The sequence below is a fragment of the Agelaius phoeniceus genome, chromosome 20 (genome assembly GCF_051311805.1).
Source record: "Agelaius phoeniceus isolate bAgePho1 chromosome 20, bAgePho1.hap1, whole genome shotgun sequence".
Taxonomy (NCBI): domain Eukaryota; kingdom Metazoa; phylum Chordata; class Aves; order Passeriformes; family Icteridae; genus Agelaius; species Agelaius phoeniceus.
This window is the reverse complement of record NC_135284.1, coordinates 10,269,382-10,295,309: the sequence shown is the minus strand read 5'-3', so window position 1 is coordinate 10,295,309 and position 25,928 is coordinate 10,269,382. Positions and strand designations below refer to the sequence as shown.

At 49.5% G+C, this 25,928-nt stretch overlaps 1 protein-coding gene across 2 annotated transcripts in view; it reads right to left on the bottom strand.

Moving 5' to 3' along the window:
* Positions 1-25,928, bottom strand: part of GALNT17 (polypeptide N-acetylgalactosaminyltransferase 17) — a 256,132-nt gene that overhangs the window by 87,777 nt on the left and 142,427 nt on the right. For both annotated transcript variants that reach the window (XM_054647141.2, XM_077188550.1), the window contains exon 6: positions 7,998-8,115. In XM_054647141.2, coding sequence (XP_054503116.1) covers positions 7,998-8,115 — 118 coding nt within the window. The remainder of the gene's footprint in view (positions 1-7,997; positions 8,116-25,928) is intronic.

The following is a 25,928-nucleotide window of genomic DNA, read 5'->3' as shown; positions in this document are numbered from 1 at the left end:
AAAACTCCTCATTCCTCACCTCAGTTCATAATGAGCCTCATTTCTTGGTGTCACATTTTCCTGGGCATTTCCCAAGAGTGTTTTTTTGTCAGGTGACAAAGTTGAGTTTTGCTGGGAGTTGGATTTTAGGGAGAGACAAGGCTGTTTTTTCTGGTTTATGGGGTAATTTATATCCCAGCACACACAGAGCAAATGTGCTGATGCTCACCTTGCCCAGGGAAGAGGGAGGGCAGATTTCAGTGCTCATTCCAGGCACCCAGGAGTACTTTGGAGGACAGTTGTCCTCCAGGGAGAGCTGCTATAGAACAGCTTCCAGAGGGCCTAACTTTGCTGCAGCTCAGCAATTCCTGACCAAATTGCAGCCTCCAGGCACTGGGGGAGCCAGGGCTGCTCCAGCTCATGCATCATCCCCCAGTAATGAGATCTCAGTGTGGCCATGGCCCAGGCAATGGGACAGGCAGGGCTGGCCAAGAGAGAAGGGGAGCAGTGGGCAATGGGGGTATCAGCTGTGGGTTTCCCTGGGTCTGCATTAGGGCACCTGAGATGATAGTTCATGTTCACACTCAGGTGTTTATTATTTCTTATCACTAAAACAGTCTCACTACTGTGACTTCAGCACAAAATGGCCAACAATCTCTTGGTACAAGGTCCTTTAAAGCTAAACTATCCAAGTAGGAACTGACACCTGGATTATTTCCCTTTTTAACCCAATAACTGATCCCACAGAGCACACAATGTGGACTTTTCTGCCCAATTACAAAATGCCACCCAAACCCATGGAGAAGGAGGAAGAAGAAGCATGAAGAAGAAACCCAGGATGACACCCTGTGCCTCCATCTTGCTTCCATCTACACCACACTAAAAACCCCAAAACCTCAATTTCTCACCAAGTGACACACCTACACTGCTCTCTACAATCTATTTCACACTTTTGTGGATTCCAGTCAATTCTGGAGTTTAGGAAACTTTCTCCATGGATGAGGGTCAAAGTCAGTGCTGCCCTGGGGGTCAGGGCAGCCCAGAGCAGACACAGAAACATTCCCAGTGCCCTGGGATTCCACAGTGTGCCCTGCAGGATGCTGGCAAGATGGAATTCAAATGATTCATTTCCCTGCTGGCACCCCCCATGGCAGCTCCTGCTGCAGGGAGTCCCTGAATGCTCCCCAGAGCAGCAAGAGTGGCTGGGGACAAGTCCTGGATGGGGCAGCACTGGGGGGTCCCTGGGGATGCAGCTGAAGGGTCCCTGAGCACCCCAGGGGAAAGGGACACAGCCTCAAACTGCACCAGAGCAGGCCCAGCCTGGACAGGAATTTCTGCCTGGAAAGGGCTGGAAGTGCCCAGGGGGTTTGGAGTCCCCATCCCTGGAGGTGTCCCAGGAACAGGTGGCACTCAGGGAAAGGGGGAAAATGCAGACTCAGGGGCCTCCTTTGCCACCTCTTGCCCCACACAGGATGGAGAGCTGGAAGCCCAGGAGAAGTTTAAGTGATGGAAGTCATGGCCAAGAAAAGCAGTGTAGGATGGAAACCCAAACCCAGCTGTCCTGGGGACACTGAAGGTGTCTTTGGTGTCCCCAGCTGGGCTGGGAGCACCTGTCCAAGGAGTCTCTCAGTGGACAGAGTCAGTGAGAGCCAAATCCTACAGCAGGGGAAGCTCAGAGCTCACCAAAATGCAGCAGAAAGAGCAACATGGGTGAGTGCTGCTGAGGAGAGCAGAGTCAGAGCTGAGCTGAGCTCAGCAGGAGCTGCCCCAGGGTTTCTGAAACCCACTGCACAAAGAAAGCAAACTCTGCCAGATCCATGAACCTGCCTGTCAGGACCCAGGACATTGCTCTGGCTGCCCTGGGTGATTCCTGACCCTGGCAGGGGCTCAGAGACCTTGGCACAGAGTCACAAACACCTGGGCCTTTGATTTTAGCCCATGGAAACAATTCCCAACTTTGTGTGAGGATTTACAAGCCACAGGAGTTTGAGTAGAATGATAGTGAATTTGTCACAGGGTGAAAATGTAGAATTTTGGGGATTTAGAATGGGGGTTCAAGAGGCAAGATGGAGGAATCTGGGCATGTCCTGTCCTTCTCCTTCTTCTTGTCCTCCATCTTCTGCTGTGATGGTGACACTTCTGGATTGGTTTAGAGTAGAGCCAGACTGTCTAACATAGGTGATGGGTATTGGGAAATTATTGTAAATAAAGCACACACAGTTCTCAGTATAAAAAGCCAACAGCACCCCAAGGGCAGGGACTGTGCCACAACCCGACCTGCTGGACAGATCTCAGCAGGTCAGAGAAAGAATGGAACAGATAAGAGAAAATAAACAGCCTTGAAAAGCAGAGCTGAGGAACCTCAACTTCTTCTGCAGTTGTGGGGCTGGGGAAAAAGAGACTTTAATACCTTGGGAGCCATTCCAGGAACACCAAACCCAAGACCTGCCCAGCCCTTGTCCTGGCTCCACAGCCCAAGAGCCCCAGGGCTGCTGCTCCTGCTCTCCACATCTGGATTTCACCATCCACCATGGACAGGCTCTGACCTGGCCCAGTGTTAAACCAGCCCCTGACAAATCCCAAGCACTGCCTGCCAGAGGCACCAATCCCACGAGAATCAGTAAAAAGCTGACACCTGCCAGAGTTTGAAGTGACAACAAGGCATGGCTGAGTCCTGAAATGGATTTCTTCACCCACCAGTGACTCTCAAACAGTTATTGCACGGGCAGAGCCATCACATTTCCCAGCAAAGATGATCAGAGCCTTCCCAGCATAAAAATCAGCATGTCAGGGACAAGAGGAGAATCAGGTGGGGTGAAAATCAGCCCTTCCTCCCTGCTCCCATCTGCAGCAGATAACAGGGATGACAAACCCTCTGCTCTCAGGGGAAGTGAGCTGGGAGCCTCCTGCCACCCCCTCCCCAGGAGGGACAGCCACAACCCAGCACCTCCTGCTCAGGAACCATCCCAACCCAGCTCCACTCCCTGCAGGAGGCTGGGGTGGGAAGCATTTTATCAGTTTAGAAAACAAGAGTAGAGCTCCAGCTAAAGCACCCTCGAGCAGCCTCTACATCCTGAGCTGACAGCTCAAATGCCAGAGCTCAGAGCTGAGCCCACACTTGTGCTGATTCCTGCTCTTCAAACAAATGCAGGCAGTGATTGGATATTGTTCAGGGGTGGAAATATTTCTTCCCACCACACCACAATCACTCTGAAGAGCAAAATCTCCTCCAACAGGGGTGCAGGTACAAATAAACAGAGGGAGGTTGTGTATTCCTGGTGTATCAGTATTTCTGAGAGCTTTTCCAAGGTCAGGCCTACCCTGGTCTTATTTCCCTCCAAATTAACTTGGTTTTTATTTGGAAGCATCCATAAGCCCTAATTTCTAACTGGATTTTGGTGTCTGACAGATAAAATACTTCTAAAATACTGATCTGGAGTTTATATTGCTGGCAAGTTTGGGGTGTGGGGTTTTTTGCTTGATTGTTTCAAACTCTTTTAATGTTTGGGGGTTTTTGTTTTGTTTGTTTGTGTTTGGTTGGTTGGTTGGGTTTTTTTTTTAATGTTTGCTGAACTGCAGGAGTCTCCAAGGTCCTGCAAGGCACCAGCAGGTCTGGAGTAGCTGCTCCTTGTGCCTGGAGATGGAGGAGGCAGAGCTGATCCCATCCCACAGAGCAGTGCCAGATGCAACTCCCATGGCTGGTAAAGACAATTTCTCCAGGTTTTAATGGTTTCCCTGTTGGTTTCTCCACATCTTGCTCTAACTCCACATTTCTTTCCCTGGTAAATGAGCCCAGAGTTTCATTCCCTGCTGGAGGGACTGCAGCCCTGGGGCCCCAGCACAGGAAGGACAATGGAGCAAGTCCTGAGGAAGCCACAGAGATGCTCCAGGGCTGGAGCCAGGTTGGAGAGCTGGGGGTGCTCACCTGGAAAGGAAAAGGCTCCAGGGAGAGCTCAGAGCCCCTTGCAGGGCCTGAAGGGGCTCCAGGAGAGCTGGAGAGGGACTGGGGACAAGGATGGAGGGACAGGACACAGGGAATGGCTCCCACTGCCAGAGGGCAGGGCTGGATGGGATATTGGGAATGAGGAATTGTTCCCTGGCAGGGTGGGCAGGCCCTGGCACAGGGTGCCCAGAGCAGCTGGGGCTGCCCCTGGACCCCTGGCAGTGCCCAAGGCCAGGCTGGACATTGGGAGCAGCCTGGGACAGTGGGAGGTGTCCCTGCCATGGCAGGGGTGGGATCAGATGGTTTTTAACATCCCTCCCAACCCAACCATTCCATGATTCCATGGGAATGCCACCCCATGTGCCCCGTGCACATAAATCCTCTGGCTTGGCAGCACCAGTGATCTGCCTTGCTGGATTTAGAGGACAAATCTGGGGGAAAAAGCCTGGGATATTAAGAGGAGATGCCATGCTTTTCTTCTGGAAATACTTTTTAGGCTCCAGGACGACCCTCAGCCAATTTAACAGCAGCAGTAAAAGCAGCTCAAGTCAGTGGTTAAACCTCCAAGGGGTCCCTGAATTGTGCTTGACTTAATGAATCCAATAATCGATTCCTACAGCACAAATAAGGTGTGGGATGGATCAGCTAATAAGCATTCTCAGTTAATTGCTTTCTTCAAGTGACAATTTGTACAAATGATACCATCAAAGTAGTAATAATATCCCTATTGATTAAATTAATCTCGAAAAGACAACTCAAATAACTTTAATTAGCAATGCATGACACAAGCACAAAGTACTCTGAAAACAACCTTGCAGCCCATCCCAGACTTGGAAACCGTGGCAGCAGCCATGGCACAGACTTTGGCATCTTTATTGCAGCAGATCCACACAATTTTATGGAGCATCTTTAGGGAATGTCTGTGACTAACCATGAAGAGCCATTAAGCCTCCCTGCAGAGCCCAAGAGCACAGGCAGCCTCCCCACTTAGTCACACTCACTGAAAACCCAGGAGCACAAACAGCTCCAAAAGAAATGAAAACTTTCCAACAGGAGGAGCAGGGATGGGGAATGAAGTCTCTGTGCCAAAATTCCCACCTGGAGCTGCCAGGGACCTGCAGCAGCAGCACTTTCAAACCATGAGAACTGGGCACCACGTGGTATTTTTGGGGTTCCCCATGGCAGGAAGGAAATGATGAATCTGACTTTATGTTCTTAGAAGGCAATGATATTATATTATATTATATTATATTATATTATATTATATTATATTATATTATATTATATTATATTATATTATATTATATTATATTATATTATATTATATTATATTATATCATATCATATCATATTATGCTATACTAAAACTGTACTTAAGAATAGAGAAAGGATACAGACAGAAGGCTTAACAAGATACTAATTAAAAACTCCTGAGTCTCTCCAGAGTCTTAACACAGCTTGACTGTGATTGGTTATTAAGTTAAAACAACTCACATGTTGGATAAACAGTCTCTAACCACATTCCAGAACAGCAAAACACAGGAGAAGCAAATGAGATAATAGTGTTTTCCCTTTTCTCTGAGGTTTCTCAGCTTCCCAGGAGAAGAATCCTGGGCAAAGAGGATTTTTCAGAAAGTGTGATGGTGACAGGCACCAGGTTGATGATATCAGAGCAGAAACTCCTCCAGAATAGGAAAGGGTTAAAGAGTTGGCCCCAAGCTTGTTCAGAGAGAGCAGGAGCTGAGCTGGGCCAGGAGAAGGGGACACAGCAGCCAGGGCTCCCCAGGATGGGGAATGGGAACTGTGGAATGCCAGAGTGGCACACAGGAGCCAGGGCCACCCTGAGGACAGGGGGACCAACAGAGCTGGGTCTGGGGTGTTCAGGGGGGCTTTAGGAGCCTCCTGCAGGACTTCTCTCATTTTGCTCCCTGAACTCAGCAGCTGAAAGAAGCATAAGGCCCAGATATTAACCCACAACAGGCACAGTACAGCTCATTTTACAGCACTCAGAGAACCATGAAATTCTTTGGGGTGGAAAGTTTCTCTGAGATCTTTGAGTTCAGCCGTGCCCCCAGATCTGCCAAGGCCACCAGTGCCACCAGCACCGTGTCCCCCAGTGCCACATGCCCACTGTTAAACCTCTCAGGGATGGGATTCCCCCACCCTGAAGCATTTATTTAATTCATTTATTTAATTTATTAATAAATCAGGACTCTTGTACATGGCTTTGGCCCTTCCAGGTTAGTCCAGCCCAACCCTGTCAATTCTTTATTTCCATTTGTTATTCAGATTCCTCAATTTAATTTCCCATAACAGGTTCCCTGTGCTTTTGCCTGAAACACTGTGAATTTTCCATGCCCTTCTTTTAACCTCAATGAATTTATTACTTTTGTTGTTTGGGCAGTTCTGACTAGATTTTTCAGATATTTTGATGCCAAAACTGCTGCCAGGATTGGAGGTGAGGCTGCACTGGTGCAGAGCAGAGAGGGACAATCACATCCATAAAACATTTAAAAGTGCCCCAAGATTCTCAGAACAATGATGGAATTTGCACCATCATCAAAAAGAAACACTTTCTGCATTTATTTTCATCCAGGAATCACTGAAACAACCAAGGAACCCCCAAGTTACCTTTGGGACTCCAGACAGCCACTTATCAGGCAAAACAGCAAAACACCCACAAACAGATTTTTGGAGCTCAAGAATCTTTAAAATTCTACTTTCTGTGCAGCCTTACAAGGCAGATTTCCAAGTATTTTGGCTCTCAAAACCACCAGTAATTTAAAAACCTTGACCAGAACACACAGCATGAGTGTGAAAATGCATGGCTTGGAAACGCAAGCTTGGGAAAGTCACTTGGGAAAGAGAAGGGCTTTTTATTTTTTTCCCCAGAAGAATGTTTATTGGCCTTTCTAAAAAATTCAGCACATGAAAAAGAAGAGGACAAATGCTCACCACTTTCTCTGAGACATCCGGCCAAGTTTTCCAGTTAAGAAGCCAATCTTCAATTAAATGCCCCCAAACCAGGCAAATTAGCTGAAATTACTGTGAGAAGAGCAGCTCCACAATGAGACCAAAAATCCCAAATCCAAACAAACCAGGAGAGGCACGAGAGGAGCTGGGTTTGGAGAGGGATCCCTGCAGCCCCACTGCAGGATGAGCAGTAATTACTTCACAAGGAGAGGAGCTCTGTGGCACATTGAAAACTTTTAATTTCCACTCCCTTGTTTAAGGGAGATTATTGCTCCCCATAGCCAACAACAACAGATTTCCTAAGTTTCCTGTGCCTTGCCAGCAAAGCAAATATCCTCTGGTGGATCTCTGAGCTGAACAATGATTTTTCATTTTTACAACAGCACAATCAATGCAATTTTCCAGTTAGAAGTCTCCAGCCTCCCCCTATCAGCTTGTTAATGCACAAATGTACTCCAAACCATGCCTGGAAGAATCTCCACAGACTCTGCCATCCCAGGTTACTCTGAACACGGAATTCATCACTTATGAATCACTTCAGTGTGGGTAAACACTTGAATCACTAAGCCAGATCTAATACCGTACACAGCAATCAAGGGATGTTGTCAGGGGGAGGCACTGAGGCAGCTCTGAAACCCTGCCTTGTAGAGTTTTACTGTTCAAAACAGCTTTTGTGCTTGTGAGCACGTTTTATTTGCAGATGTTAAATGCCTGGAAAATATTTGCAGGCTTTGTGTTTTCCTGAGACACTCACAGGAGCCCCAGCACCCCCAAACACTGCTCACCCAACTGTGTTTCTCCTGCTATTGAACATCCCTGTAACTTCCAGCAACACTGTGACAACACAGCCAGCTTCAAGCTGGAAATGCCATTTCATTCCAGCAGCCTTTTGCATCAGGTCACACAGATTGGAATCCAAGGAAAAAAATTAAATTCATCCCCCAAACTGAGTCATTTTTCTCCCGCAAAGTGAAATTAAAACGCCGTGAATGCCAACCCCTCCCAGCTCCCCTGAGGGATCCCAGTAACTGCTCAGCTCAGTGACACCTCTGGGCTCCTGGGAGCACCCTGAGGTGACATTTTGCTGCCCAGTGGCACCAACCTTGATGCCCAGCTCGATGTTCTCCCCTCCGTACACGTCCATGCCGGGGTCCAGCAGCCCAATCTCCCCGAAGAATTTCCTGTTCACCACGAAGGAACAGCCGATCATGGCCGGGGTCCTGCAGGGAGAGAGCACAGGGGGACACTGAGGGACATTGAGAGACACTGAGGGACATTGAGAGACACAGGGGGACACTGGGGGACACTGAGAGACACTGGGGGACATTGAGGGACACTGGGGGACACTGGGGGACACTGGGGGACACTGGGGGACATTGAGGGACACTGAGGGACACTGGGGGACACTGGGGGACACTGAGAGACACTGGGGGACATTGAGAGACACTGGGGGACAATGGGGGACACTGGGGGACATTGAGAGACACTGAGGGACACTGAGGGACACTGGGGGACATTGAGGAACACTGAGGGACATTGAGGGACATTGAGAGACACTGAGGGACACTGGGGGACACTGGGGGACACTCGGGGACATTGAGGGACATTGAGGGACACTGGGGGACACTGGGGGACACTGGGGGACATTGAGGGACACTGGGGGACACTGGGGGACACTGGGGGACACCGAGGGACACTGAGGGACACTGAGGGACATTGAGGTACACTGGGGGACACTGAGGGACACTGGGGGACACCGAGGGACACTGAGGGACACTGAGGGACACTGAGGGACATTGAGGGACATTGAGGGACACTGAGGGACACTGGGGGACACTGGGGGACACTGGGGGACACCGAGGGTCACTGAGGGACACTGAGGGACATTGAGGGACACTGAGGGACACTGGGGGACACTGAGGGACATTGAGGGACATTGAGGGACACTGGGGGACATTGAGGGACATTGAGGGACACTGAGGGACATTGAGGGACATTGAGGGACACTGAGGGACACTGGGGGACATTGAGGGACATTGAGGGACACTGAGGGACACTGGGGGACATTGAGGAACACTGAGGGACATTGAGGGACATTGAGAGACACTGAGGGACACTGAGGGACACTGGGGGACACTCGGGGACATTGAGGGACATTGAGGGACACTGGGGGACACTGGGGGACACTGGGGGACATTGAGGGACACTGGGGGACACTGGGGGACACTGGGGGACACCGAGGGACACTGAGGGACACTGAGGGACATTGAGGTACACTGGGGGACACTGAGGGACACTGGGGGACACCGAGGGACACTGAGGGACACTGAGGGACACTGAGGGACATTGAGGGACATTGAGGGACACTGAGGGACACTGGGGGACACCGAGGGTCACTGAGGGACACTGAGGGACATTGAGGGACACTGAGGGACACTGGGGGACACTGAGGGACATTGAGGGACATTGAGGGACACTGGGGGACATTGAGGGACATTGAGGGACACTGAGGGACATTGAGGGACATTGAGGGACACTGAGGGACACTGGGGGACATTGAGGGACATTGAGGGACACTGGGGGACATTGAGGGACATTGAGGGACACTGCCCCATCCCAGCTGGCCCATGGGCTCACTGCTGCTGGGCTCAGCTGCCTCCCACCACTGCTTGTAAGAGCCTGAATAAGGGATGTAGGACTCCAGGCTGCTCTTCTAAATAGAGGTTATTGTATACAAAATGCAGTTTATTGTACACAAAATGCAGTTTGTTGTATACAAAATGCAGTTTATTGTATCCAAAATGCAATTTCTACTATACAAAATGCAGTTTATTGTATCCAAGAGGTTACAGCAGCCCAGGGTTGTGGGTGACAGAGCTGTGCCCACAGCTGTCAGCTCCAGCTGCAGGCAGGCCTGGAGACCCCTTAGTTTAGGTTACATTGCATTGTAGACTTTTCTTTGCTGAGCATTTTCATACAGTAGAACCAATCTTGATTGTGTTTAGGGTGAGGAAAACGATTGCAGTTATTTTTTATAGTTATTTTTATATATAACTTCTACCTATAGCATATAGGTAGAAGTTGAGGGTAAGTTTAGGGTTGTAGATGATAATGATTGCTATTCAGCCTAGGTGGGAGATGGGAGAAAAAGCTAGGATTTTTTGGATTTGTGTTTGGTTGAGTCCTATTCATGCTCCCAGGGCTGCTGAGAGGACAGACAGGATAGTTCACTTTTATCTACAGCCTATCATAACTGCTGTAATTACCATATTCATGTTACCATTCTCCAATCACTAACAGTCAGTACATTACAGTTTAAGCCAGAAGTTGTTTTTCAGTTTTCTTGCAGTGGAAAATTCTGAGACCTTTTTTCTACTGGCAACATTTGCTGCCTTGTTTGCCTGTGCTCTCTTCCTGCTTGGTAAAAACATCTTCTTGTTTGGGGTGGGTTTATCCTCTGCTCTAAGCCATAAAAACCCTTCTAACTCACACACCCTTTGCTCCTTGGTTATCCAGTGAGACTGGCTCAGCAATTCTTTCCTTCTATATCAAAACTTGCTTCCATCTCTATTCCTTCATCAGATTCTACATTCAAAAATCTTTCTGCCATGCATCCATATCTGTGAGACTTTCTTGTCAAACTTTCACCCTTCCCAAGAACCACTCATCCCAAAGATTTCATGGCTATGTGCCTTTGAAGATATTGTTTTACCACTGCAATAAATAGCCCAAAATCCAAGCTCTTTTCAGGCTGTACAGACTGGAGGAAGGTTTTCCTGGAGTTTTTATGGAAGAGCTCTGAGGCTGTGCTTTGCTGGAAATACCTCAGGGTGTCTCTGGGCAAGGGCACAACTCTGCCATAAATGAAGGCAATACAATAATGGAAATATCATAATGGAAATATAATAATGGCCTTTCTCTGTGTCTTAGGTTAGAAATAGCTGTGTGTTCTGTCCCCATGTGTCAGAGCTGGGGCAGTTCTCTGCTGTTCTTGGGGCAGTTTTCTTGATCTCTGCCCCAGCCAATCCTCCCTGCAGGAGATCTCTGCTGTCCATGGCCACTGAGTGTCCCTGCAGGGCTGATCCAATTCCAGCATCCCATGGGGAGATGCTGCATTGCCCAGGGCAGGAGCCAAGCATTCCTACCTGGATCCAGTGTGAGCCTGGCACAGCCCAGCAGCCTTTGCCCAGTGCATTGCCAGAGGAGCAGCTTCTGCTGCCCTGCATGGCCAGAGGGAGCCCAGGCCCATCTGCAGCAGCCCTGGAGCTGCAGAGGAAAACTCCCCCCTTGTGCAGGATCCCTGCTCCAGCAGAGCCACAGCTGGCACTGCAGGAGGGCTGAGCCCCCATGGGATGGGGCTGTGCCACCCCCTGACACACAGGGGACAGGGCCTGCTCTGACTCTGCCAGTGGTGGGTTTTCTTTTTCTGTTCTATTGCATTTGTATTTTTAATTTTCCTAGTAAAGAACTGTTATTCCTCTTCCCATAACTTTGCCTGAGTGCCCCTTAATTTCAAAATTATAATAATTCAGAGGGAGGGGGTTTACATTCTCCATTTCTAAGAAGGCTCCTGCCTTCCCTTCCTTACCAAACACCTCTTTGTCCAAACCAAGACACCCTTCTCTTACTTCCAGCATGTCTGGAATGGAGTAGACTATAGGATGGTTATTTTTAAGGTATTCCAGGACATTTAAGTGATTCCAGAGCATTTCCAGCTGGAATCACAAAGGAGCCATGGCCACCAGCAACAAGCTCACTGCAAATCTGTAGAAGCAAATCTTTTAAATCCTGTTTGGAGAAGCATCTGTGGGGTCAGTTCCCAGTTCCCCCATTATCAGCAGGGCTCTGGGTTAGGGATCAAGCTGTCACATCCATCCTGCATCTCCTGCCCTCCAGCTCTGAGCTCTCAGCTCACACTGCAGCAGCCAGGGACAGGGAAATAACCCAGAAAACTGGGAGCATCAATGGAATAACACAAGGAGGGAGGAAAATCACAGAGCTAGGAGTCAATTTGTCATAACTGTGCAATTTTAAGGACATTATAGATGGTTGTGTTTACTAATGACCCTCATTACTCACAAACCCCTGGACCAGCTCTCCAGCTGCTCCAGCTGCCCTGAGATGAGGATGCAGTTCTGATTCACAACACTCTGAGATCACATTTCAGGGGATTTTTGGAGTGCTTAGCCCCTGTGACCCTCTCTATAAAGCTGCACTTTGCCCAGAGCCCAGCCCTGCACAGCCCCACGTGGTTCTGCTTGGGGACACTCTCAGCTGCTGCTGCTGCTGCTGCCATGGTGTGTGCACTGTTTGCCCCTGGGATATTCCCTGAGCTGGAACAGAAATAGAAAAAGCATTTTCCCATTTGACTGCTGCTCTTTGAATCTGTGCTGTAAAGGAAAAACCCAGGGACCCACTCAGTCCAGCAGGGAGGTGCCAGTGGATTTTACAGTGAGGGCTTGGCCATGAGGACCCCCAACATCCCAACACAAGGTCCTGCCAGAGGCTGATTTTTGGGGAGCTCCAGGGCTCCCCTGCCCACCCTGAGCTCTGAACAGGGGGATGGGATGCCCATCCTCACCTTTGTGAGCCCATGGAAATCCCAGAGCCCCAGGAATGGCTGCTCTGCAGGGGGAAGCTGCTCCCAAGGCAGGAATGGGGTGACAGGATCCTGTGTGCTAACAGCAGCCCCCAAATCCTGCCCCAAAGCCCACTGCAGCCCTGCCCATGCCATGGAGCAGTCCAAGGCTGGGCTGAGCAGGTTTGGCCTGCAGAGGTGGAGAACAGCCCTGAGTTCCCCAGAGCTGGCTCACAGACAGGCCCCAGCTCTCCATCCACACCTCACACAGTGCCCAAACCTGCCAGGGGAGCTCCTGGGGACCCCAGGACAGCTCAGGAATTCCAAGGATTTCACAGCTCAGCTCCACCAACAGCCACCAAACTCATCCTGATTAAACCCACGAGTTCCTTGGATGAAAGCTTCTGCCCACTTTAATATTATTATTTATAGACATTTTAATATTTCTAATAGAAAGTAGAAGAGCTAGATGCTGCTGCCACATTAAATTAGTTCCAATTGGAATCCATCAGAGGGTTTTTCCAATAGATTTCTTCCCTGACAGCTGGCTCAGCCTTCCTTCCATGGAGCAGGATAATGTTTCATGGTTTGCTGCCACTCTGGTACTTAAGATTTCAATTCTCTTGCTTTATTTGTAGCAAGTTAACTGCCATTAACAGAAACAATTCCTTCTGAAATGATAACCACCTTACAGATGCCAAATCTAATAGTTCCATTATCCTAGATTACCTCCTGGAATTTAAGAGAAGGGAAAATTGCTCTGGTTTTATCCAGGGTATGAACAACCCAGTTCATCTCCTCCACTGGGAATAGGTGTGGAAACCTCTGACTTCTCCTGTCAAAAACTGTTAGAGACACTCAGAGGAGAGGTAAAAGCCAGAAAAAGAATCCAGGAGAAAGTTTCAGACACAGGAAACTGCATTTTGGACCCAATAATGAGGATCAGTGGGAACTCTCAACCAGGTAAATGAGGTTTTCTGGGCTGGAAACAGCTCAGGACCCTCGAACAGGGGCTGTACCCTGAGAGCTTCTTTCATTGTTATTTATAAATCATGGAATGGTTTGGGTTGGAAAGGACCCTAAAGCCCATCCAGTGCCACCCCTGCCATGGCAGGGACACCTCCCACTGTCCCAGGCTGCTCCAGCCCTGTCCAGCCTGGCCTTGGGCACTGCCAGGGATGCAGGGGCAGCCCCAGCTGCTCTGGGCACCTCCTCCTCACAGGGAGGAATTTTTTCCTGAGACTTCACAACATGACTTCACTTTATAAATAAAGCCCAGAGCCATCAATCCTTCCCAAAATTCTCTTGGAAACAGCTGAACTGGGATTTAGCAACTTCACCTTCCAGTTTTCTCCCTCCCCGTTGTGCTGCACATTCCATTCCAGCCCAGGATCCCAGGCAGCTCCTGAGGCACCAGTCCTGCTCCCTCCAGCAATCCAAATTAAGTGCTCCATTCTCCTCTCTAACAATGCCTCCACATTAAATAAATGAAGAATCAAGCAGCACTCAACAATTTAAATAAAAACACCATTTGATTTGGGAGTAAATCCCTCAAAAAGGTGGCCGCTGACAATAATGGATTGCTCATCCCCAATGAAATAATGGCCTGCAGACAAAGAGCTGATAAAGCCTCTTGTTCCTCTGCCCCTTAATTAAAAGCATTTACACAGCTTGTTTTTAAAAATCACCCAGCTCAGCCGAATGCATTTTTATATGTCCGATAGCTGTTCTCCCTTTAATGAGAAAGGAAAAGCAGAATTTGGCAGGAAGGAAGAGCAGAGATGCTGAGCAGAATTATTGGGTTTGTATCCAGAACTCCACAGTGTTACTTCCTTGCCATTCTTTTGGTTGGTTCTTCTACAGAACAAGTGAAGAAAGGTCAAGAAGAGCAGCTTTTATGAAATATCCTCCTCATGGATCTCTAAATAAAGATGAAGGAGATACAGGGGAAAACGTTTATCCTGCTCTATTAAGTTACTTTAATGGTCTGCCTTTCTTTAGCTCACAGTTATCATCTAATGATTAAAAAGTCTCAAGGAGATTGCCCCTTCAATTCAAGGAAATTAATTTTCCCCCACAATTGGATTTGGCTTCCAATTTTACACTAAAGAGCAGGTTATAAAATATGTAGAAAAAAGATATTAAAAAAATAATTAGTGCATTCACCATTGACTGCAAGAGGCTGAGAACAGACTGGAAGAACTTCCAGAGTGTCCAATTCCTGCTAAGCTGCTGCTGGTTCTAATAAACTTGGATCATGGAGTTGCTCACCTTCCTCACCACAAGCAGCATTTGGGGCAGAAGGGATTGCTTTGTCCCTCTCCCAGCCTTGCCATTCCTGTTTCAACACATGTTACAATCATGGATGGAATCATGGGATGGGTTAAAACTCATCCAGTTCCACCCAGCAGGGACACCTCCCACCCTCCCAGGTTGCTCCAAGCCCCGTCCAGCCTGGCCTTGGGCACTGCCAGGGATGGGGAATCCATGGAATAACCCCTGCCAGGGCCTGCCCACCCTCACAGGGAACAATTCCTAATTCCCAGTATCCCATCCATCCCTGCCCTCTGGCAGTTTGACCACTTCTCCTGTCCCCTTCTCCTGTTCCCCCAGTTCCTGGTGCAGGGTCCCTCTCTGGGTCCCCTCCACACCCTGGCAGGTGCTCAAGCTCTCCAACACCCTCCTGTTCCCCAGGCTCAACAATCCCAAATTTCCCAGCCTGTATCCATGGGGAGGAGCTCCAGTCCCTTTTTCAGTGTCATGGCTGCTCTGGCCTTGCCCCCACAGTTCCAGGTCTCTCTGGTTTCTGTGGTTGAAATCACCTCCAGGTGTTAGAAAATCTCTTTTTTCCCAGCACTGTGACTGAAGAAGAAGTTGAGATTCCTCAGCTCTGCTTTTCAAGGCTGTTTATTTTCTCTTATCTGTTCCATTCTTTCTCTGCCCTGCTGAGATCTGTCCAGCAGGTCGGGTTGTGGCACAGTCCCTGCCCTTGGGGTGCTGTTGGCTTTTTATACTGAGAACTGTGGGTCCTTTATTTACAATAATTTCCCAATACCCATCACCTATGTTAGACAGTCTGGCTCTGCTCTAAACCAATCCAGAAGTGTCACCATCAGCAGAAGATGGAGGACAAGAAGAAGAAGGACAGGACATGCCCAGATTCCTCCATCTTGCCTCTTGGACCCCCATTCTAAATCCCCAAAATTCTACTTTTTCACCCTGTGACAAATTCACTATCACTCTACTCAAACTCTTGTGGCTTGTAACTCCTCACACAAAGTTGGTAATTGTTTCCATGGGCTAAAATCAAAGGCACAGGTGTTTGTGACTCTGTGCCAAGGTCTCTGAGCCCCTGCCAGGGTCTGGAATCACCCAGGGCAGCCACAGCAATGTCCTGGGCCTTGACACAGCTGCTCCCCATGCTGGGGACACCAGAGCTGTGCTCCATGGGGCTCATGGCAACAATCCCAGTTTCCACTCTGGGATTTCCCAGCCCTGCTGCCTCTCTGCACCTCCACCACCCAGCTGGGGCTCACTGCTGGGATCCAGCAGCTCAGCAGGACACTCTGGGAGCCTCTGAGCTCCAGGGCTGAAATTCAACCAACTCCCAATATGCAGCAAATGTCAGGTAAATGATCAAATTAAGGCCTGGGGCTTTAATTAGTGGCCTATCAATGATTTCCCTGATGACAGCAGGGAAGGGAAGAACACCACCTTTATTTTCATGTGACACTCTGTGATAAAACACTGGATTTTCTCTTGGCCAGAGGCAAGAGTAAGGACCTGCCTGCAAAAGAAACAACTCAGTGCTGTCCCCTCTGTGCTCAGAGAATAAATTAAAAAATATTAAAGTCTGGGATGAGTAACACAGGTTTGGACAAGTGAATGTTTGTGTGGAAATTTAATACAAGGATAGGGCATTGAGGATTCACCCCTGTGAACATCAAACAGGGACAGCCAGAGGCAGATCCCAGTGGGACAGAAGCCACCCAACCCCTCTGCCCCACTGGCAGCTGTGGCCTGGCAATGCCAGGACAGAGCCTCCACCTCTGACCAGTCCAGCCCAGTGCAGCACCAGCCTGGGCCCAGTCTGAGCTCACAGGATGGCTCTGGGGGGGCTGAGGGGCAGCATCCCTGCTGAGTGTCCCCAGGCCACCCCAGGTGACATCCTGTTCTCAGGGCAGCCTCCACAAAGCCACGGAGGAAACCTCTGCTCCCTCAGAGAGATGGGGAGGAGGGAACTGGAGGAAATAAAAAATCACTGGAAAGCAGCAGGTCTGGTTCCAGACACTGGGCTGCTGGACCAGCCCTCCCTTGGGAAGGGGCCTGTGCAGCCTGGCCTGTCCCTGGGGTGCCTGGGGGGCAGGCAGGGCCTGGAGCTGTGCTGGATCTGCAGGGAATGCCCCAATGAAGGCAGGAATGAAGCCTTCCATGTTCTCAGAAGGCTAATTTATTATTTTAAGATACTATATTATATTAAAGAATACTATACTATACTATACTAAAGAATACAGAAGAGATACTTACTGAATGCTAAAAAAATAATAATAAAAACTTGGACTATTTCTAGAGGCCCGACACAGCTTGGCCCTGATTGGCCAAAGAGTGAAAACAACTCCCAGCAGAATGCAATGGAACAATCACCTGTGGGTAAACAATCTCCAAACACATTCCACAGGAGCACAACACAGGAGAAACAAATGAGATAAAATTGTTTTCCTTTCCTCTGAGGTTTCTCAGCTTCCCAGGAGAAAATTTCAGGGTGAAGGGATTTTTTCAGAGAATGTGAATGTGACAGAGCTGGAGTCAGCCCATTCCCAAAATGGGACTGCAGCAGGACAAGAGCAATCCCTGCCCAGGGAAATGGGGTCAGGCAGAGCAGAGCAGAGCCCCAGGCTGCCCCACCTGCCATTGTCTTCCTCAGCTTCATCCCACTCCCCATCCTCAGGCAGGGCTGGGCCACAGCCAGGAGAGGGGGAGCATGAGGCAGAGCCTCCTGCCTGGCCCTGGCCCTCTCAGCCTCCTCCCCACGGGCTCCTCAGGGTTACAGATGGGAAATGAGATGCTGGCTCTGACAGTGAAGGGCTGAGCATTGTGTGTGTGTTAAGAGAAGTTCTGTAGATGTACAGTTGTGTTACTGCAATGTGTCCTCCCCTTGCATTGCTATCATGGGATGGCCTTGGGCACACAGGGGCATTTGGGAGGGTTGGGTTGTTACTATGGCAACAGCTGCCCCCAAATCAAGGTGTAAGAAAGTGATGTGCACCCCTGGATGGCAGGGAAGGAGTCACTGACAGGACTCTAGGAGGGGCTAAGGGTATAAAAGGCAGAGCATCCATTTTGAAGGTGACCATGTGGCTGATAATCACAGGGGCTCCCAGGGCTGTAATTTCTCCTTATTCAGTCCTTTGTTGCATTTTTGTTAAGGTTTAATAAACCTTTACAATTTTAAAAGTGAGCAGTCGTTTTTCACATCAGCCACGACCCCAAATGCAGGTTGCCTCCATCTCAGAACACTTCCTATCTCCATCCCAGCTCCTCCTGACCCCAGACACCCCAGGCAGGATGCAGGATGCATTCCATGGAGCAGGCTGTGCTTTGTTAGGGAGCTCATCCTGGATTTCTGCAGGAAGGGCTGAGTGCCCGAGGCCAGGGCAGGCAGTGCCCAGGCAGGAGCCTGATGGCAAAAGCCCCAAATCTGGTGTCACCCACAGAGCACAGCTCCAAAGGGGAATCCCACATTCCTGTGGGACACCTTGGTGCAGAGCTGGAAGAGCCACGCTCCCAGCTCCCCTCAGTGCCAGGGGCATGGAGAAAGCTGGATGTCTTTCCCAGGGATGTAACCAAATGTCCATGAAGGAATGGATGGCATTTCAGTCCCCAGCAGCATCCCTTCCTTAATCTCATCCCCAGGGCAGCATCTCCAAGAGCTGTTCCTTGAACAATTCTGTTTCCCTGCCCCAGTGCCCTTGGTTAATTGTCTGTTTCCAATGGGTTTATTTCCCTGCTGTTGCTAAGTACCACAGAACCTGTGAAACAAATTAAAAATAAGAGATACCACATAAAAGAGATGCTGGATTGAATGGCTTTGCTGAATTTACTGGAGATTAATACCACTTAAACTTTAATGGCAAGGAGGCTGTGCAAACTGGATTTTTAAAAATACCTCTTACATCCACCCATGCCTGCAACCTTGCTGAACACATATTTGACTTTGTCTCTGTCCTCTGCCTGCTCTGGAACTTCAGGCAAAGCATTTAACTCCTTTGTAGCTCTGTTTCCTCTTCTGTCAGGTGAGTTTAACACCTGGATACTCTTGAGAAAAACCATTTACAAATCAGTTTAGTGCTTTCCCCGTTGGAGCTGCTGAACTGACTGCTGATATTGCCACAGGTGCCAGACCCCTGAGTCTCTGGTGAGAAAAGCACTGTGGTTAACAACCTCCTGAGCAAGGCTTTGCTGTTTCCCAGCCTTGCTGCTAGAGCAGCATCAAAAGCTGGTGCCCACCCTGTGCCCAGACACAGCCTGGGAGCCACTGCTGATTTTGATTTCCTCATCCAAACTCAATGACAAAATTCCCCTCCAGGATGAAACTGCTCCTCAGCCACTGCCTAAAAGCCTTTTCCTTCCTGGTGTGCTCTCCAAGCCCAAGGATGTCCCAGCACTGAAGATCCCTGGATGCTTGGACACCTCCTTCATGGCCCAGGCGCTTTGTGCAGGAGTCCCCAGATGGATGTGCTGCTCTAGGCTGCCAAATGCTCATTCATGTGCAGGGAGCAATTGTCCCCAGCTCTCTGTGTTCTGTCCCCTGGTGTAAAACCCCAGCCCCAGGACTGGGCTGATCCCATTCCCACAGCTGGAGCCCCCATCCAGCTCCCACACCCACCCTGCTGGGACCTCACTAAAGGCACCAACCTGGAAAACCCTTCCAGGCCAAGAGCCCTGAGCTGGGATGAGCCTTGCCCAGGGCCATGAGAATGTGCAGAAGGGGTTTGGGGCTGTTCTCCATCACTGGAAATGTCACAGGTGACATCTCCAATGGCCCTGGTGCTCCTGTGGGCAGCATTTGGGGGCTGCACTCTGAGTCCCAGAGCACAAACCCCAGAGAAGGCACCTTGGCCAAAGTGAATTTGATAATCACCCTCAATTGGGACTGGGTGCTGTGGAGGAATAGAGGAAATTGCTGCAATGCTCTCCCTTGGAAGAGGGCTCCTCACCTGAGCCCATTTGCTTCTGCTGGGGGCACTCAGGGATGCACTCACCCCTGGGGGCCCCTCTGGCACACAGGGACCTGTCCAGGTGCCTCCCCAGAGCTCAGGGGCTGAGACTCCTTCCCACAGCCCCTACAGCAGATCTGCAAACATCTGCATGCTGGGATGCATGCAGATGTTTGACCTTTAACAGGCCCCATTTATCCAGAAAGGCAGAACTGGGGAATAATTGTGATCACTCTCTGTGATTTATTAGGACATTCCCCCATGTGAGGCCACACAGAGTCTCAGGCTTGGGGCTGAGATAAAGCAGGGCAAGATTTTAATTTGTGCACTGGCTCATAGTGGAAGCCACTGAAAAATGCATAAAAGATGCAAGAAAAACACTTTGCCTGCCTGGAAAGCCACTGCAAATCAAGGCAGGGCACAAAGGGAGCCCAGATCAGCAGAGATGAGAAATCAGGAAGGCTCAGGATCGGTTGAACCTGGGTTTATTTTCCCTCTGTGCTGGTCCCATGAAGGTGTGACCCTCAGAGCAGCTCTGGAAATCTCTGTTCCACCTTCCCTGCACAGACAGGCTCCAGCACACCCTGTGAGCAGCCCAGGGTGTTTGCTGCTGTCCCATGCTTACAGCACAGCCACCAACAGGAGATAAAGGTGTGACAAGGGCAAGCAGGTTGAAATTTCAACCTGAGCCAGGAGGTGAGGGAATCCCAGAGTCCTCACCCATGGCTCCCTGCTCAGGAATGGGGCAGGGAAGGAGAGCACACCCCAAATTAACCCCAAAGAGGGAGCATCAAGCCAGCCTCAGGAGCTCCTTGGGGGCCTCAGTCCCACAGGATCTCCATTAACCTGGCAGGGTTTGCCTGTGCAAATCAGACCTGTTTATTCCAGGCAGGGATGCACAACTCCCCAGGGCAAAGTCAGCCAGGGCTTCAAAGCTCCCCCAGAAGGAGTTTAAAAGCTCATTTGTGCTAATTGGCAACCACTGGAATCCAGCTCATTGGCAGCTGCAGCAGAGCAGGAGGGGCCTCAGCAGATCCTGGGGTTTAACACTCACAGCACCTTCAAAGCAGTGCTCAGCCCCTCAGGAGGACAATCAAGTCTGATTATAAATCCCAGATTTAAGGATTTGAGTTTGCACCTCTTCAAAGCCCCCAGTGACAGCATGTGGATGCAGAGATTTCACCCTGTGAAGGGAAAAGATTTCCTGGCCTTTTATTTCAGAGGAGGGTTTGGGCTGGAACCTTGCAGACCATCTCATTTCAACCCCTCCATCCCAAACCCTAAAGATCAGGTGGAGTAAAAAGGAAATAGATATTGGTATTGAATATAAAAATATTAAAGAGGAATAACATGGATTTCTTCAACACCTGGCACTTACAGCTTGACTGACAACAAAACAAAGTGCAGGAAAAGGCAAAGAAAAAAAGGGGCCAAGCATTTCTCCTTAGAAACCCCTCAGATGGTGAACAGAGTTTGGGTCTTTCTTGGGAAAGAAAAAACCCAGAAAAAAACCCAAGAAGGGCAAGAAAAAAACCAAGAAAAAACTCAGAAAAAAAGGCAATCAAGGCCAGAAAAAACCCCAAGAAGGGCAAGAAAAAACCCAAGAGTGCACATGCTCATCTGATCCCAAATCTAATCCTAAATCCATTCCACTGCCTTGCAGGGAGGAACACCTCATTCCTTGTGGCCACAGCAAAGGGAGCCCTGCAGGTTTGGGGTCTCTGCTGCCCTGGGGTTTGGCTCCTGCTGCTGCTCACACTCCCTGAAGGGCCCTTCCAGGAATGCAGGAATTCCTCATCAGGAACTCTTCACTGTAACTCCATCTCCTTCCAGTGCTGCCAGAGTGGCTAATTAAATGATAATTACTCTGGGATGTAATATGTATAACTATCAGGCACTTAACAGGGACGTGGTATTTACTTTGCTGTTTTTAACATGAATTTATTTTTTCTCAAGGGCAGCCAAGCAGCTGATTTGGAGTCGTGTTCTTCCTTTCCACTGAGCATAAAAATCACAATGAGCAAATTTCACAGGTAAACAAAGTTCTCTTTGTTTCAGGCACAATAACAACCACGCCCTGGTTAAAGCACTGAGCTGGGGCTGAAGGATCAGGATTAACGCCCTGAGCCTGAGCTTGGTGCCCAAAGTGGGACTTGGGCAGTGATTTCTGACCTGTCTGCCACCAAAATCCTTCTACACTTGCTCCAAGTGACATCAGATGGAAGAAACTACAATAAACTGACTTTTGAAGGTGAAGATGGGCTCAGGTGAGCATCTCTGCAGAACAAACCTGCTCTGTTTGCAGCTGAAACACCATTTTTAATGTCTGAACACTCAAACCAAGCTGCAGGAATCAGGAGAGAAATCTCCCTGAGCAAATGATTGCCTGGAACAAAGATGGGGAAGAACACACAAAGGGAGCTGCCACCAAGCTGGGCTGGGAAGGAATTCCACAGGCAGGCAGAGCAGAGCCCAGGGCCCTGTCAGCTCCTAGGAAAGAGCAGGAAAGCAGAGCAGGGGAGGCTGAGGGCAGGGCAAGGCCAGGCTGAGCTGGGGGAGCAGCCCCAGAGCCCCTCTGCCACCACGGGGTGACTCTGGGGTGATTTTGGGGTGACTTTGGGTTAATTTTGGGGTGATTTTAGGGTGATTTTTTGTGTGATTTTGGGGTGACTGCATTGATTTTGGGGTGATTTTGGGTTGATTTTGGGGTGGTTTTGGAGTGACTGGGTTGATTTTGGTGTGGTTTTAGGGTGATTTTTTGTGTGATTTTGGGGTGACTGGGTTGGTTTGGGGATGACTTTGCGTTGATTTTGGGGTGATTTTGGGGTGACTTTGCATTGATTTTGGGGTGATTTTTGAGTGATTTTGGGGTGACTTTGTTGTGAGTTTGGGGTGGTTCTGGGGTGATTTCAGGGTGATCTGCACAGTCACATTCAAACCTCCAGTACAACCACAATTCAGCCCCTGGTCCCAGTTCCCTCCAATCCCTCCTCAGCTCCCCATTCCAGGCACTGCTGGAAGCCTGTGCTGGGTGATGCCATCAGCAGTGGGGTTTGCACAGCCCCTGGTGCTCTCTGCCAAATCCCTGCAAAGATTCAGGAGCCTCAAGTCCTTGGGAATTGCAGGGATATTCCTGCAGACAGAGTTTGGGTGAGTGATTTCCATCCCCATCACGGGTGTGAGGGATGGTTATTGACAGCTGGAGCAGCTGCACTCCCTCAGAAATGAGGGAGCAGAAAGACAGCCCTGTAAGCACCTTGAGGAGCTGAGTAATGCATTTATTGTGACACCTCCTTGACAGCAGCTATTGGTGAGGAGGGAGCTCCCAGCTTTGTCTCCCTGTTCATGCATCCCTGGCACAGCAGCACAATTCCTGGGAAAGCAGCAGATCCATCCTGGGCCTTTAACAGCAAATGTCACTCTCACTGCTCACTCCTGGGGTTTGTTTTGTGTAAAACATTGAGCAAAACTGATGGAAAAGAAAAATGAAAATGGGGGAAACTGCAGTGCAATGTAAATGCAAGCTTGGTAAAGATGATTGCCAGGTAAGGGAACTCAGGGATGGAGAGCATGGTTTGGGTTCTCCTCCTCCTGGATTAGTGCAGATCCACCCAACCACAAAGCACAGAGGCTGATGCTGGCAGAGATTTATCCCAACTGCTGGTCTGAGGGTCAGGCACCCTGAGCTGTGACCGTGTTCACTGAGGTCCCAGGATGGGGGAAGAGATGAGGATCTGACTCCATGGTTCACAAGGCTGATTTATTATTTTATCATATATATTACATTAAAACTATACTAAAAGAATAGAAGAAAGGATTTCATCTGAAGGCTGGCTAAGAATAGAAAAGGAAGGAATGATAACAAAGGCTTGTGGCTCGGACAGAGAGGCCGAGCCAGCTGGGCTGTGATTGGCCATTAATTAGAAACAAGCACATGAGCCCAATCCCAGATGCACCTGTTGCATTCCACAGCAGCAGATAACCATTGGTTACATTTTGTTCCTGAGGCCTCTCAGCTTCTCAGGAGGAAAAATCCTAAGGAAAGGATTTTCCATAAAAGATGTCTGTGACACTGAGCCACAGCTCCCAAAGCTGCAACCCCATCCCAGGGACAATGATCACACCAAGGGACCCTGGCAATCTGTGTTTCTGTGTTTCCTTCCACAGCTGCACAAGCTGGGAAGTACAAAGGGATTCAAGAACCCTTGAAAAGGCAGAGTGGAGCAATGCTGAGCACAGGGCAAGCAGGGAAGTGCTGCAGATCAGCTCCTGACTCTGGTATTTTCTGAGACCCCTGTTGAAGGGAGGGATGATGAATCTGACTCCATGTTCTTAGAAGCTTAATTTATTATTATTATATTATATTATATTATATTATATTATATTATATTATATTATATTATGCTATACTACAACTATACTAAAGAATACAGAAATGATGCAGACAGAAGGCTAAAAGATATTAATAAAAAACTTGTGACTCCTTCCAGAGTCCAACACAGCCTGACTGTGATTGGTCATTAAGTCAAAACGATTCACATATTGGATAAACAATGTCCAGCCACATTCCAAAGCAGCAAAACACAGGAGAAGCAAATCAGATAATTATTGTTTTCATTTTTCTCTGAGGCTTCTCAGCTTCCCAGGAGAAAATCCTGGGCAAAGAGATTTTTGAGAAAATATGACTGTGACACCTGACTTCAAATGCTGACCAGCAGCACAGTCTTGACTGATTTCTGCTGGGATGGGGCACTCTCACCATGAGCCCCCTCTGGGACTGCTGCTTGTGGCTTCTACATTCTTTTTTTGAGTGGGGAAGGTGCTGGTGTTGCTTTTTTAGTTTGCTTTGGCTTGTTGATTGTGGGGGTTTTAAGTCACCAAATGCAAAATGCATTGATTTTTCTTAAATCACAGAATCCCAGAATGGCTTGGATTTAAAGGGATTTTAGAGATCACCCCCTTCAAACCCCTGCCATGGCAGGGACACCTCCCACTGTCCCAGGCTGCTCCCAATGTCCAGCCTGGCCTTGGGCACTGCCAGGGATGCAGGGGCAGCCCCAGCTGCTCTGGGCACCCTGTGCCAGGGCCTGCCCACCCTCCCAGGGAACAATTCCTCATTCCCAATATCCCATCCATCCCTGCCCTCTGGCAGTGGGAGCCATTCCCTGTGTCCTGTCCCTCCATCCCTTGTTCCCAGTCCCTCTGCAGCTCTCCTGGAGCCCCTTCAGGCCCTGGAAGGGCTCTGAGGTGTCTCCAAACTCTTCTCATCTCTGTCCTGAGCACCCCCAGCTCTCCCAGCCTGGCTCTAGAGCAGAGGGGTTCCAGCCCTCTGGAGCCTCCTCTTCCAGGGGATTCAAGACCCACTCAAAGTCATTAGCAAAACCCTCAGCAAGCTCCAGGGTGGCAGGAGTTCACCTTCCTGTATGAAATGTAGAAGGAAAAACTTCTAGAAATGTAGAAGGAAAAACTTCTAGAAATGTAGAAGGAAAAACTTCCAGAAATGTGTTTGGCTCCCAGGCTGAGCCCCAGGGCCATCCCAGCAGCTCCTGTGCTGTCACCTGGCAATGGGGTGACAAGTTGGGATGAAGGGCTCAGCCCTGTGTCCAGGAGGCATCAGCCCAGCAAGAACTGGAGCTGAGAGCCAGGATTTCATCCTGCCCTGCACAGAGTGGAGCCTGTTTGATGGCAGCACTCAGGGGGCAGAGGGAATGCAGGAATCAGGGCCCTCTCCCCCTGCAGTGCCATCCCAAGGAGCAGAACCTCATTCCCTGCTGCACCCAGAGCAGGCAGCAGGAATGGGCATCCCTGAGCCTGCAGGGCTTCCCTGCCAGCCACAACCCCCTGGCAGCAAACTCCAGGGCTGGGAGGGAGGGGATGAGGGAATTCTGAGAGGGAATTCTGAGAGGGAGGGGATGAGGGAATTCTGACAGGGAGGGGATGAGGGAATTCTGAGAGGGAATTCTGAGAGGGAGGGGATGAGGGAATTCTGAGAGGGAATTCTGAGAGGGAAGGGATGAGGGAATTCTGAGAGGGAGGGGATGAGGGAATTCTGAGAGGGAATTCTGAGAGGGAGGGGATAAGGGAATTCTGAGAGAGATGGGATGAGGGAATTCTGACAGGGAGGGGATGAGGGAATTCTGACAGGGAGGGGATGAGGGAATTCTGCTTCCCCAGGCCCAGGAGGGACCTGCCTGCCCCCAGCTCTGCAGGCTGAGTTTGTGTCCTGCAGGATGAAAAT